Below are 15734 nucleotides of genomic sequence, written 5' to 3'. Positions count from 1 at the left end.
CAGAACGAAGTTCAGAGAGAGAGAAGGGATCATTATAGGGACGAAGAAGGAAAGATTGGGGAAGATGAAGACCAGAGCTAACAGAAGAAAAGTGGGAACCAGTTCGGAAGCGACCTGCAACGGGTCCGCCACAAGAGTACCATGAAGGTGAAGGACCAGTGAAACATCAGGAACGAACTTACCCGCTATCTTGCGGATATGCTTCCAGATCTGTGGTGGAGGAGTTTCAAACGTAATTGTCGAGACATAAGATGCCCAACATTCACGCTTAGCAGTACGGATGGCCTTACGGGCCACCGCAATCGCTTTCCGAGAAAAAAAAAAAAGAATCGGTCGTCTGCCGACGGCGGTGCCTCTTCCAGGCTGCACGCTTACAGCGGACAGCCCGAGCACAATCCGCATTCCACCAGGGAATGCATTTCTGCAGAACCCGAGAGGAAGAGCGAGGAATAGAGCGGAGGGCAGCGTCGAAGATAGTGTCACGAAAAAGGAGGAGAGCACGAGGGAGAGGCAGAAGAGAGAGGTCAGAGAGAGCAGCACTGAGGGTAAATAGGTTCCAGTCCGCCTTAGCAAACTGCCACCTAGGGAAGGAGAGGGAAGGGTGAAAAGAGAAAAAGGAAACAAGGATGGGGAAATGGTCACTGCCATGGAGGTCATCAAGAACCTGCCACGTGATTCTAAGTAAAGAGAAGAAGAGCAGAGAGAAACATCAAGACAGGAAAGGGTGCGAGTCTGAGAGTCCAAGTGAGTGGGCTCACCAGAATTCAGAAGAGACAGGGAAGAAGAGAGGATAAACGGCTCAAGAAGGCAACCTCGGGTATTCGTCAGAACATCACCCCAAAGAGAATGACGACAATTGAAATCACCCAGCAGGAGCACAGGCTCCGGCAATGAGTCCAGGAGGTGTTTCAAATCAGGAAGAGAAAGCGGGACACTCGGGGGGAGATAAATGGAACAAACTGTGTACCATTTCCCCACAAAGATACGAGCAGCAGAACAATGGAGAGGCGAAGGAAAAAGTAAGGGAACAAAGGGAACATCAGCGTGAATCAAGAAAGCAGAAGAATTAGGAGCCCCAGCAACGGCTGGGGGGGGGGGAGAGAAAGGAATAGCCACGAAAATGACCAGGACGAGCACCAAGCATCGACTCCTGGAGACAGACACAAAGGGGCAAAAACCGCGAAATTAGAAGTTGGAGTTCGAGGAAATTGGCGTAATAACCTCGAACGTTCCATTGAAGAATAGACATCGACGAGAAGAGAAAGGATGCAAACAAAGGCGAAAGAGCAACATAGCACGTTAAAGAATATCAGGGTCGGGATCAGGGTCAGCAAAGTCAGGGTTAGGGGGCATGGGTAAACTGAGCAAAGACGGAGGGAAGGAAGCGGGAGAACAGACCAGAGGTGGGCGGGCGGAGTCCGGAGGAGGAGGAAGAGGAGGAGACAACGGAGAGGAGCAGTCAAGGACAGCAGCAGGAAGAGTGGGAGTAGAAACAGGGGAGCACACCTCAGCAAGTGCAGCAACTGAGAGAGAAGCAGGGGCCAAAGAAACCTCCATAGCAGGAACAGGGGGCGCAACCACTGAAACAGGAGGGGAAGGAGCAATAGAGCCAGTACTGTAACCCCGCGATTATCCGGGATTCAAACATCCGGAAAACGCCCTTATACGGCCAAAATCGTGATCGGATAAAGTTATCACAATATCCGGCCAAAATGGCCACAGGAACCGGATAAAAGCTGGTTTGGCCGGATGAATATTTGGCCATACCGTATTAATCCCGTCTGTGGCTCTAGACGCATGGTGGAGGAAGGAGTGGGGTGGGTGGGTGGTGTCGGGAGGGTGGGAGGGGTGCGTCGGAAGGGACCACCTAGGTACAGGAATTACCATTAATTTTAGAACACTTAATCATAGCCAAAAACAAATGAAATAAGTACTAGTAATTATTTAATAACAAATAAATAAGTTTCCTAAAATTAATGTGCACAGGCTGAAGTTTCCTTAAAAAATATTGTGAGTTTTTTCCTCCTGGCGGTCTACGTAACGCGCTATAGCTGCCCCAGCCCAAGTGGACCTGTCCAACACTGGTCAACCCATGTGCATCCATCCCTCGTGTTACACACAGTGCTGCGCCATTAGTGAAATATTTTTTTAAATAACTTTTTTATTTTCATAGTAACTTTGAACATTTTTGGCCAAGATTATGTCTGGTAGCAGCATCAATCGTTCTGCGGGTGTTAAGAGGAAGAAAGTTGTCCTAACAATTAAAGACAAGTTACTGTTATACACCTCAACCAGTGCGGCGTCACAGTGCTGCTCCATTAGTGAAATATTTTTTTAAATAACTTTTTTATTTTCATAGTAACGTTGAACATTTTTGGCCAAGACTATGTCTGGTAGCAGCATCAATCATTCTGGAGGTGTTAAGAGGAAGAAGGTTGTCCTAGCAATTAAAGACAAGTTATGTGTTGTTCAACCAGTGAGGCGTCACAGGCAGCCAAATGCCTTCAACAAGTGAGGCGCCACAGGCAAGCCAAGCGCCTTTAACAAGTGATGCGCAAGCAAGCAAGCGCCTTCAACAAGTGAGGCATCACAAGCAAGCCAAATGCCTTCAACAAGTGAGGCGCCACAGGCAAGCCAAGCGCCTGCAACAAGTGAGGCGCAAGCCAAGCGCCTTCAACAAGTGAGGCGTCACAGGCAAGCCAAGCGCCTTCAACAAATGAGGGCATGCAAGCGCTTCAACAAGTGAGGCACATGCAAGCGCCTTCAACAAGCGAGGCCTCACAGGCAACCCAAATGCCTTCAACCAGTGAGGCTTCAGCAGCTGGCAGTCAAAACTAACTTTGCTTAATGAACTGTACAGTAATTTTAAGTGTTAATTTTAGTGTTGTGTTAGTATAAGTTACGTAAATTGTTAAGAATTCTTAACTTCAAGATGTGTGGCATCAATCAAGAAGACGAACACCAACAAGGTAAGTTGAGGTTTCTAGTTGAATATTTAATAATTATATGTGGCAAGGCAATTCAAATTATGTTGTTTGTAGTATAAAAGTAGTTGGAAATTGCCACTTTTGGACTCGTAGGTGAAAAAGTACCATTATCCGAAAAATGTGATAATCCGGCTGGGGGTCCTTCCCATATAGTCCGGATGATCGAGTGGAGACAGTAGTAGGGGCAGAGGAAGAAAGCGAAGCCTTCTTACCCGCCGGGGAGGAGGAAGGAGAGGAGCCAGGCTTACGCTTCTGACGTATAGAGACCGGTGTCCCAGCAACTACGTACTGGGCAACGGATTCCAGCGTTTCAACAGGAGAAGCTGAACGAGTGCACACACGACGGCCGTTAGGAGAGCGATGGACATTCGCCTGCACCGACAGCGGCGGGGAGAGTCAATAGATGGAGAAGGAGGATCGAAGGGAGACGAGGTAGAAGACACAGGAGACATGACAGACCAGGCAGAAAGAAGGGGAACCCCAGACAGAGAACCAGGAGGGGGACCCTTCGGGACAGAACTCAAAGGAACAGAGGAGGGGGCAGTGGGCGTATCAGGGTCCAAGGCCTGGAAACGGTTGTGAGTCTGAGGAAGGTGGGAAGGACGAGGAGGGGAAGAGCGCAACACGCGAGCATAAGAGACGTTAGCATAAGGCGGGAGCCGGCGAACCTGGAGACTCGCCTCGGGAAAAGATAAACGCTCCAGGTGCTTCAAGTTGAGGACGGCTGCCTCAAGCTTGTAATGGATACAGGCACAGGAGAAGGTAGGATGGGCCTCACCGCAGTTGAGGCAGCGAGCTTGGGGAGAAGTGCACTCCGACTTAGAGTGACCTTCACCCCCACACAAAGGACAGAGAGAGACAGTCCCAGAGCAGTGGAGGGCACCGTGCCCAAACCTCCAGCACTTGTTACAAAGCCGAGGAGAAGGAATATACTCTTGGACAGAGCACCTGGCACCAGCAAGAATGAGAGAGGATGGAAGGGTCCTGCCATCAAAGGTGATCTTCACAACTCGAAGGGGTTGATGGCGACGACCATGAGGGGTACGAGTAAACGAGTCTACCTGGAGGACAGAATGGCCTTGGGCATCAAGGATATGCCGAATGTCATCGTGGCAGTTCTGCAGATTCTGAACACCGGTTGCAACATGGGGCGGGAGGAGAATAGTGCCAACACTGGCATTCAACTGAGTGTTCTTGGAGACCCGAACAGGGATCTCACCAAGGCAGGATAAGGCAGCCAAGCGGGAAGCTGCATCCTGAGAAGGAGCAGCAACGACACGTGTACCGAGACGAGTGGGGTTGAAAGTAACAGACGCATCCACGGAATCAACGAGATGCCGATGGAGGGAGAATTCGTCAGGAGGCGCAGAATCAAGAGGGAGGAGATCAAAGTATTTGGCCCACGAAACAGGATTAAATAACGCCTGATACGCATCAGTACAGGAAGGAAATAAGCGAGTGCGGCCGTGGCGCTGACGGCGTTGAGAACCCCGAGAGAGAGAGAGAGGGGTCAAAAGGTGCAGTAGTCACAACAAGAGACTTAGCTGCACCAGGGGATGAAGTGGTCACCACTGGGGGCTGGAGGCTCGACCCAACCACAGAGGAGGGAGGGGAGCTGGGGGAAGAATTCAGGACGGTCAAAGGAGGAGCAAGGTCGGGGCCCAATGCAGCGGAGGCTACAGAGCCCGGTCTTCCAATACAGGCCGACTCGGGGGCTTGGTTGCCCACCCCATGAGCCTGAGAGGGTACAACAGAAACATTCAACGACATATAGACGAAGAGAAAGAAATTCATTCACGAATGTGCCCCCATACCCACCATGGAGCCACAATTAGAGGCAGGACACCCAACAGGAAGCTATTGCCGATCATGCCGGGGCCCCCTAGGGGTGCGTCATGAGTATACGCCCCACAAACGCCACCTTAAGAACCGTCAGTCCGTCGAGATCGGGTTCAGCGATGAAAGGGGGATTGACAATAAAAGGTTCCCCTCGCTCGAGACGTCGGGTACTACAGTTCTACAGGTGCAAGAGTATGCCTCCTCAAGCACCCGGGCGTCAAAATAGAAGAAGTCCAAAGGAATAACCAAAACAAGCAAAAGGTCGGCAGGAAAAGACAAGCAGATAGGAGAAGAGGGGGGAAAAAAAACGAAACATAAGGAAAAGGAAAAGCGATCCGGCACAATTAGAGAAGACAGCAGCAGGAGTGCAAGGCCACCAAAGGACAGACGACCGTCCCACGGAGCATCACACTCCAGCAGCCATCCACTAAGCATTCCAAGTAGAATTACCACTTGAGTAATTATTCTTTGGTAATCACACACACAAATATGTACAAAAAGTTAAGTAATTATTGCCATTTTAGATAGAATATATTTACCGGTAACTGCAGATTAATTTATGCACCATACTGTATATGCACAACAGTTTATTGTGCCTATTATAAATATTCTATACTGTATTAAAATGTTACTGAACATTTTTACTCATTGAGTTTCCTCTTTCAATGATTGGATGACCAGGAGACTGCTGCTGACAAGTGTCAAGAAGATGGCCCTGACAATGTCTGCCTCTTATTTGACATGAAGAACTTTAGCTTGATGTGTATGGACTATGCTGTTCTGAAAACCCTCTATACAATCATGACTGATCATTATCCTGAACGTCTTGGAGTATGCTTAGTCCTAAATGCTCCTTTTATCTTCTCTGCATGTTGGGTTATTATTCGATCATGGTAAGATATAGTATGTTATTATACTCCTGTTATTATATATCATATATTGCATCAACAGTATTGACACTTCCTTCATCGATTCATCATGTTTATTCTGTACTTTTTCCTCTAGGTTTGAACCAAAAAGCATGGCTTCTATTTAAATTTAGCACTGATGCCTTATAGCTACTGCACAGGCTTGAAATATAATTTTTTATATTTTCATAAACCTGATGTTACTTTTGTTATTGGGCAGTATATTAACTCAATGGTTTTATTTAATATTTTTTGTTTTTCTATGACAATATTACTCTTGCTCTACATTTTTAAATTTTTATCTTTTTATTTCCTACACTATTTAACCAAGGAGTGCTAGCTTTACTATACAATGTTTCTATGTGCTTCATCTTCTATAGTCTTTCAGTTATGTTTGGAATCTCACTAATTTCAGCCAGATATTGCATGGTATGTCATCCAGCTTTCTATCTCAAATTCTTTGTCTTTTAACTGAATTTCCTTTAACCCATGCACTGCGCACCTTTTATAATGACATTCCCGTAGTGTGCCAAAAATAAATTGTTCCAAAAAACCAGCGTTGAATGTAATGAAACACCATTTTCTGGGTGAGTTCCGGAGGCTCCCCGGAGCTATCCAGGCTTAATGGATATGTATAACTTTTTGGCATCAGTCAAAGTACTTGAAGTTCTTTCCTACCAGGAACCACGAGCCAGAACCTGGCCCCCTCAGAGAGGCACGAGGAGCAATGGCCTATAGAAACCCCCTGTGGTTGGGAGCATTTTATATCTGTCATCGACTGGGACAGGCACCCAAAAAGGTAGGCGCCCCAAAACAAACCCCTATTCTGGTGAAAATATTGCTACCAAAAGCCGAACGAGTGCATGACGTTATCACCGTGCATGACGTCATCACGTTAGGGCTCCCCCTTCCCCCGGATGGGGAAGGGGGAGCCCTAGACCATCCGCGCCGGCGATCCAACCAGCAGTTCTTAAGCTAGATGTCAAAATACGTGAACACTACCGGCGACTGGAGGGAGGGAGGGAGGGATGCCGGGGAGCCCCCGGGACTCACCCAGAAAATGGCATTTCATTACATTCAATGCTGGTTTTCTGGTGGGGAGCCCCGTCGGCTCCCCAGAGCTACCTCACGACAGATAAGGAAAAGAGGGAAGAATCCGAGAGGTGGACGCCACGCACCCTAACCTAAAAAACAAAACCACAGACAAAACTAAAAGACCCCGCAGACCCGAACCCCAGAACAGGAATGAGGGAAGGAAGGAAACCCGGGCAAACCAAAACGCGTCCATGACCCCAGAGGCCAAGACGCGCAGGGAACAGCGAAGAACCACAACCGAACAACATAGGAAGCCCTCTGGCCTGACCAACCAAACAGCAACCCAAGGACCAAAACAAGTAGAAGAAAGAAAATAGACCATCCAGGCCAACGACCAGGACGGCACCGGAAACGCAAGAGCAAGCCGGAGGTGAAACAACGCCCAAGACAGCAAGCAGAACGGAACAGAAGGAACAGCAACACCGAATGCAAGCTGGAGTGGCTCTGCCAGTGCCACCCAAAACGAGGCGACAGTACACGGTACCAGATGACGGACCCAGAACAACCACAAAGGGAAAAACAAAACAACCCTATCAGAGACCGAAGGACCCTTTGCAGTGATAGGACAACCGGAAGGACCGCCAGGAACTACACACCGCTGCCGAGATGAAGCATGCAGGCGGGAGGCCAACAACTAAGCCACCAGTGCCCACACAAGCGATGAGAACTAAGAGACAAAACCCCGAGACGTGAAGACTCAAGGGGAAGAACGAACCAGCTTGGAACAGGGCTGGATCGATCAGCAAAAAGAGGCGGAGCCGTGGGAAGACCCACATGACCAGAACCGAGGAAAGCAGCATGTCTTGCCAAGGCAGGCAAAAACCAGAGAAACCAGGAACACAACCCCAGTGAGCCGAAAGGAACCAACCCAGGCGAGCAGACACACACTGTCCGGGAGGACCCCCCCCCCCCCACCAGGACCTCTGAAAGGCCAACAAGGCCAAACCCCGAGGAGCCAGGGCCCAGGCAAAGGCCAACGAGGAAAACAAGCACCACGAACGAAAGCGCGAGACGCGAAGCAAAACAGCACCCCCGCAACCCAAAGGAGCAGTGCAACCAGCTCCAGCAGGGAAAACCGAATGCACGCGTCCCCAAGGTATAGAGGGGAACTACGCAGGATGTGAACCGCAGGAAAACAAAAACACATGTTTCGGATGTGGAACAAAGAAAAACTGGAGCCAGGACCAGAATCCCAGCTACCCATCCCAAGAAAAGGAACCAGTAGGGCAGTAGCAGTGGACCGGAAGTCCACCACCCCCCACAGACAGTGCAACACATAACCCTGCAGTGAGATACAAAGAAAAAAGAAAGGAACGCGGTACCAAAACTGAACATTGGGGTAGTTCAAAAGCTGGGAACTGAACATGGACAGAGACCCACTTCAGCACCTAACATCAGTATAGCCAATAAGCACCAACCCAGATACACAGCCATGTGTAGCACAGGAGGAAAAAACGGAAATAGGCAAGGAAAACCCCCGAATATGGACCAAGTAGCAGCCGGGAACGCAATGAACACGACCAACCACAAAGTATGGAGTGGGAGGTCACACAAACACAGAGGAACACTATGGATATCAGGGTGCTGCCAGGCACCGAAGATAGGCAAGGAAGGAGTGTCTAGAGAACAGAGACCAAGCAAGAAAGGAGGACATGCACGGAGGAAAGGAGGACATGGACATGACACGAAAGCACAGACCGAGGGAACGATGTAGTGTCCAAATATAGGGAAAAGACCCAGGTTCCGAAAAACTAACAAAAAGCACTAAAATGCGGGGCAGTGCCCCACAGTACAACGAAGAACAAGATACACAGACAAAGTAAAGTCACAGAAAACATACGCAAGGTGTCCAAGCAAAATACACAACACCTAGCAACCCTGTGAGGAGCCATCGACGCAACCCTGTCAAGTGGGGAAGTGACAGAGTAAACAAAGGGGTACATGCACAAGGGTACTCAGGAGGAAGCTGAGTACCCAAACGGGCCACAGACATTAACCACCGTGCTGTGCTGCATTTATTATGAAATTTCCCCTGTGCGCATGAAATAAAGTGTTTCCAAAAATTTATTTTTTCTTCGTAAAATGATAAATTCCCTTCCCTGAACATGTCTATGTAAAAATAAATACCAAATTCCACTTACTTTGGTTGTAGAGACATGGACAAGGTGCGCTGTGACATCATCGAGGCCTGGTCGCCCGTGCATGACTCGCCCAGACACGGTCACGCGGGCCATTCAAGCACCGGGTGTTGCCACAAATATATTTTCAGTTATTTGTTCTATGTATTTCCAATGCTGTTTTATTTGTTTTTTATTGTATATGATGCATATTTGTATCCTTTACAATATGTATACAGTAGAAAGTTCATAATGTTCCATGGAACTGTGTTGGTGACGTCTAGGACTCATTTCGGTCGCAGGGAATTGAGGGTCGCACAGGTTCTTGGATGCCCATTCTTTATGCGTGTCTGCTCCTGTGCATTCTTGTTGCCTTGGGTCGCAGGTTACATCCTGTTGTCTCGGCTTTGCGTTGCGGAGTTTGTGGTGGCCGCCTCCTGGGTTAGCCCTTTCTTTTCCTTCTCTTTGGGTATGAAGCTCCAGGGAGCCATAGGGGCTCCCCACAGAAAACCAGCGTTGAATGTAATGAAACACCATTTTCTGGGTGAGCCCCGGAGGGGTCCCTGGCAACCCTCCCTCCCACTGGTCGGCGGTTTTTTCGCGTTGGTTGAAGCTTAGCTTCCGAACTGAAGCTTGGCAGCCGGCGCGGTAGGTCCGGGACTCCCCCCTCCCCCTCTCGGGCCGGGGAGGGCTGCACGGACGATCGGTGTGGCAGTAAAGTGTGATGTTTGCTTGTTTGCTTGTTTCCTTGGGATTGTAGGGAGTTTTTTACCTCTCTGTTCGTTTTTTTGTTTTAGTTTTTTACCATGTGGGGTTTGTTTTGTCATGCCTACCTTTCTGGGTGCCTGACCCCGGTCGATGGCAGATAAGGAAAACCCCAACCACAAGAGGGTTTTCTAGTGCCATTGCTCCCTGAAACCTCTCTGAAGGGGCCAGATTCTGGCACTGGTCCCTGGTAGGTCTGAACTCCTTAGCTAATGTCCCGGTCTAATATAACATACATTAGCCTGATAAGCTCCAGGGAGCCTCCAGGGCTCACCCAGAAAATGGCGTTTCATTATATTCAACGCTGGTTTTTTTCTCTATCCGAGGATAGCTTATATGACATTGCCCAGGGCACGTGCCATACTTGCCGTACCCTAGATATGCTACTGGCAAAAGAAAACAAAGGATTATCTGCCAGTCAAGTTGAAGCCAGGGCCCCATACTGAAGTCAGGATGTAGAAGAGGTACTGTACTCAGAGGAGGACACACCCAATTCAGATGCACAGTCATGGTTTTGCAGCAGGTACTGAAGCAGTTCCTGCCGAATCACATTTGAAGTAAAACGAGACCAGAGAAACTTGCATAAGGAAGGTAATCCAGGCCACCCAAATATGCACCTACATGGAAACCAAGGTGGTGTCATGACTATGTTGACTATGACCTGCCGACCACCGAACGAACCTTTTGCTATAAGACAAATGAAAAATAAATACTGTATTGAACAAATTTGAAGAAAGAAAAATGTCATAAAGGTTTGTGCAGTGTATGTAAGGTAGGTTGCTCCATTACATAAAACATCGAATATCATATTGATGTTTTTCGGTGGTAGAACGGATTAATTTGATTACCATTAACCCGTTAACTGCGCAACGTGCCTGCAGGCCCTCGTTTGGGGTGTGCTATGCGCCTCCAGGTATTTGTATTTTTCACGTTCCATTCAAAACTCCTGCAGCTACATGGGGTTCACATCAGCTTCCTGAGGACTCTTGTAAACAAACTCTTGTAAAGACGCCATCTTTAAAAAAAATCGTGGTCGACATTCCCGGGTGTGAGAGCCTCAGTGGTGAGTGAGCAACCAAGGCCGGCGCACGCAGCATGTTCACAGCACTGCTGTTCAGCTTGAGACCACAGCATCGCCTAATAATGTCAAAATATACATATAACTTGTTTTATTTAGCCATGATAGTATTACAGAAGAGCCTGAGTGTGATAATGACTGTGTACAATGTTCAAATATTAGTGATTCAATGCTGTTCATGATGTTCACAGCACTAGCCACAGCACCACAGCATTATTTCGTCCATCTAGGAATCTTCAAACGACTTCTTAGGTTCCTTTACAAAATAAACTTGTGTGTATGTATTTACAGGATTTAGTGACCAGTATTGTGATAGCAGGATTGTGTTGATAATAAGCACTGTGCGTAGTATTGTGGGAGGAAGAATTGTTATGAGGGAGCGAGGGAGAGAATTGAGGTAGCCTCACTGTGGCAGCCGCTCTTGTTTTGCTCATCATACTAGCTTAGTGGTTCGCTATGGTGAACACATTTGTACATAGGTATATACAATGTGTGTATATAGTGTAATAATTGAAACAGGAGTATGTTGGGAGGAGCTATTTTGGTGAGGGAGGTGACATAATCGTAGCGTCGTCTGCTGACTGCTGTGTGATTTCTCATGCAGTGTATTGTGGCCACTGTAAAGTTTGGACACAATACCAGCTTACTTGCATAGTTCTGGTGAATAAAACATGTAGATAGGTATACATAACATGTGTAAATAGTGTAATACAAACAATAACAGTATGGTGGGAGCAGCAATGTTGGCAAGTAAAATGTTGGAGGAGTGAGGGAGAGACTGGAAGTTGGAGGAGTGAGGGTGTGGCAGCTGACACTCGCAGAGTTTTGAGTGTGTTCATGGTGAATGTATATAGTGTGTGACAGTGTACATTGTGTAAATAGACTGTATATACAGTATACATAAATTAGCATAATACAATGGAAATATGTGCTGGATATGTGTACACGTGTCGTGCACGTAACACAGTGTCTTCGGACAGTATATAGTGTACGTGCTCATTATATATAGGATTGGCACGTAAAAGCATATAAAATGTATTTAGAACTGTGCACAGAAAATGAACAAAAATATATTCGCGGCAACTCGTGCATCCTACCCCGGGCGTTCTACCAGCCCCGGGGGCGTATGTCACGGAGCGACCAGCGAATGATGATGTCATGCAAGAACTTACGGACCCCATAGCAGCTAAAGTACTTACAATTTCGACCTTCTGTTACTATACCCTTACTCAGGGAAGGGTTTTTGACACTTTAAAAACAGAAAAGAATTTTTTCCAGAGATTTTATATCCTGTCCACTGGGGGGGGTATCATATTTGGAGGTCGCACAGTTAAAGGGTTAATGTCACTGGAGACATTCTCTTTGTATGACGTCCATTTCACATGACGACGATGGCGCCGGAATGGATTAAATTCGTTATTTGAGGTACCACTGTAATTATAAGTTGCTCTTTACTTTGGAACAACTTTTAATGGTATGACAATGTAGATGATGAACTTATTAATTACCCATTTAATTTAATAGCAGTGAGTGTGATCATTAACTGGAGTGGGCACATGGACACAGCCCACAGCCCAAGACTGCCTTAGCCTTGGCTAAGGCAGTCTTGACAAACCATAGGTTTCTTGTCCCCAGCAGAAAATTCATTATTTTATTGAAATTCTGGTATTATACTTACACATTTCTTTGCAGGCTGGATGATAACACTGCAGGGAAAATCAAGTTTATTAAATCTGATGATGAACTGAGCTTGTACATAGATCCAACATTTTTACCAGCAGATTTGTAAATGTCTGTATAAAAAAATATGTATTTTGCTGGAAATATTTACAAAAGTAAAAATAAGTTTCTCTACCATTTTTTCTTTACTGGGTATATCCTTTTATATTTTGTGACATAATTCTAAAATATGTCACCAAACTTTAAAAAAAAAACAGCGTTGAATGTAATGCAAACCACCTTTAGCCCATCATCACCCAGCAAAAATCTGCTATCAGAATAATAACAAACTCTGCTTTCAGACACCTTTCATTATCACAACACCAGAAATAAATATATCTCTGATATCCCCAGGGTCAAACTTAATCTGTGTAAACGCTCTATGCAAATTAAGGGACCTAGTCTATTGAACTTATTCCCTAGTGAATTGAAAAGCTGTCAAACTTTTGCCTCATTTAAAAACAAAAACAAAAAGTACCTAATTTCATCTTCGTAGTGTCCTACACTGAGCTTTAAATTTGCTCTGTATCTAGTGTTACCCAATCTCCTAATCTTTATGTACTTAACCCAAACAACTTTATCACTGTGTTCATTGCTGTCTTCTTTTATGTGCTAGCCATATGCTGAATTGTGCCTACTAATTTTTGTTAAACTTACCATTCAAGCTGTCATTGCAATCATTCTGAGCTACCTATGTGCTTTAATATACCTACAGTTTTCTCTCATCTTTTATTTTTTTTCATGCTATGTATTTTTATAAATTTTACAAGTATTTACCTACTTAAAATTTTCTTAGATTAAGGACCTGCACAAAACGCTGCGCGTACTAGTGGCTTTACAAGAATGTAATTAGTATGCTATGTGTCCTCACAATCCCAATGTACCTTCTTGTATATATATAAATAAATAAATAAATAATGAAACGCCATTTTCTGGGTGAGTCCCGGAGGCTCCCCAGAGCTTAGGAGGCTGATATGCTAATGTCAGACTTTGGCATCAGTCATGTATATGGAGTTTTTATGGGCCTACCAGGGACCACGAGCAAGAACCTGGCCTATAGAAACCCCCCGTGTGATTGGAAGCATTCTATGTCTGCCATCGACCGGGTTAGGCACCCAGAAAGGTAGGCGTCCCAAAACAAACCCCTATTCTGGAGAAAATTTCAACCAAAAGCCGAACGAGTAGATAGAACTCCCCAAACAAAAACCAGCAAACTAGTATGACGTCACCCGTTGTCGCGCCGCTGTCTGCACAGCTCCCCCCCATCCCCAGGAGGGGGGAAGAGGTAGCCCCAGATCCACCTCGCCGGCGATCCATACCCCCAGTTATGAGACTGGGTATCAAAACACGTGAAAAAAAAACCCGACCGGAGGGAGGGAGGGATGCTGGGAAACCTCTGGGACTCACCCAGAAAATGGTGTTTCATTACATTCAATGCTGGTTTTCTGGGGGGAGCCCCTATGGCTCCCTGGAGCTAACCAGGGAGGAATAGAATAGGGACTTACCCAGGAGGCGGTTGCTGCTTACTCCTCAACCCGAACTCGAGACAACTGGCTACATCCACCGACCCAAAGCGACACAGGCCCGACTAGGCCCAGGAATGTTTACAAGGTAACGAGCAGCCAGGACCCTATTTGACCGCCAAAATCCCCGCGCCTGGATGTCAGCCCAGGATATATTGCCAAAAACGGCGGCAAGAGCCACGAACTTCCGGACGTTAATGGACACTAGAATAGACCGCAGGCTGGCTAGCCTTAATAACCCTTCGGACGACCTAGAAGACCCACCCCCTCGAACAGGGAAGAAGGGAAACCGGATCAACCCAAAGCACGTCTACGGACACAGAAGCCGTAGCGCACAAATAACGGCGGAGTACCGCAACTGGACACAAAACATGATGAACCCCAGGCCGAACTAACCAAGCATCAACAACCCAGGTACCCCTCCAGAAAGCAGCATTCTCATTCTTCACCAGAAAAGAAAGAGAGGGCTGCAGACGAACAAACTGATCACCCCGACCAAAGGAGCAGAAACCTCTGAGCTAGAGGAGAGCAAGAAGCTCACCTACCCGACCCCCAGAGGCCAATGCCAACAGGAAAAAGAGCCGTCAAAAAACAATCCGGAACCAAAGGGGCCACAACAAAGCGAGGAGAAGAAAGAAAAGAGAGCACTCTGCCCAATGACCAGGACAGCTCAGGCGGCGTATGAGCAAGCCGGAGGTGAAACAACGCCCAAGACAGCTTGCGAAACAGCACGGACGTGACATCAATACCGAAAGCAAGCTGAAGTGGTTCCACCAGTACCGCACGATACAAGGCAACAGTATTAGGCATAAGGTCATGGTCCTGGAACTACCAACAGAGATAAGACAACACCACCCTAACAGAAAGCAAAGTATGACAAAGATGTAAGAAGAACCGGAAGACCGATAGGAAACTTAATACTGTCACCAAAATGAAGCCCGCAGGTGGGAAACTAATAAGGAAGCCACCTGATCACCATAGAGATGATGATCAACTTAAGTCAAAAATACCATACGCGAAGACTCGAGGAGAAGATCGAACCATCCACGTGATGCATTGGTGCGATCTGCTGGAAGAGGCAGAGCCATGGAAAAACCTCCAGGTTCAGACACTGAGCAAGCAGCGCCGTGAACCACGGCTGGGCCAGCCACCAAGGGGCCAAGAGGACAACTCTCTCCTGGTAAGTCTCCAAGCAAGTCAGGACCTGAAGCAACAGCTGAATCGGGAGAAAGAGGTATAGGAACCCCCCACCTTGACCAGCCCTGCCGAAAGGCGTCGGCCCCGACGGCCTCACAGTTGGGAAACGGCGCCACAGACGGAAAGGCGCTGCGACCACACCGACACGAAGAGGTCCACCTTGGGGCGTCCGAACATCTGGCAAAGCCAACGGAAGGAGTCGGCGTCGACCGTCCATTCAGTGGAGAGGGGAATGAAACGAGACAGGCCATTGGCTAAGACGTTGGACACTCCCCGCACGTGAACAGCCAGGAGAGCCAAACCCTGAGAACTCAGTAGACCAGTCACCCGAAGCGACCAGCGCCAAAGAGCCAAGGACCACATCGACCCCCCCCCTGGTCAGACAATGAACCACCGGGGAGCAAACCACACCGCCGCGAACTCCCGCACAGTGCTGTGGGCTCGACGGAAGGACGGACCCCACTGTCCCACGCTGGCCTGGTGAGCACTGGTCACAAAGCCCCAGC

The 15734-nt window shown here is 47.5% G+C and overlaps 1 protein-coding gene across 1 annotated transcript in view; it reads left to right on the top strand.

The window, feature by feature from the left end:
- The window catches only part of LOC123761791 (uncharacterized), a 94412-nt gene extending 81771 nt beyond the window's left edge, over window positions 1-12641 (top strand). The window contains exons 4-5 of the mRNA XM_069330463.1: window positions 5508-5719; window positions 12482-12641. Of these exons, the coding sequence (XP_069186564.1) occupies window positions 5508-5719; window positions 12482-12578 (309 nt within the window). The 3' untranslated portion in view covers window positions 12579-12641. The remainder of the gene's footprint in view (window positions 1-5507; window positions 5720-12481) is intronic.
- The last annotated feature ends 3093 nt before the right edge of the window (window positions 12642-15734 follow it).

This window comes from Procambarus clarkii, chromosome 24 (genome assembly GCF_040958095.1).
Source record: "Procambarus clarkii isolate CNS0578487 chromosome 24, FALCON_Pclarkii_2.0, whole genome shotgun sequence".
Classification (NCBI taxonomy): domain Eukaryota; kingdom Metazoa; phylum Arthropoda; class Malacostraca; order Decapoda; family Cambaridae; genus Procambarus; species Procambarus clarkii.
This window is presented reverse-complemented; position numbering and strand designations above follow the sequence as displayed.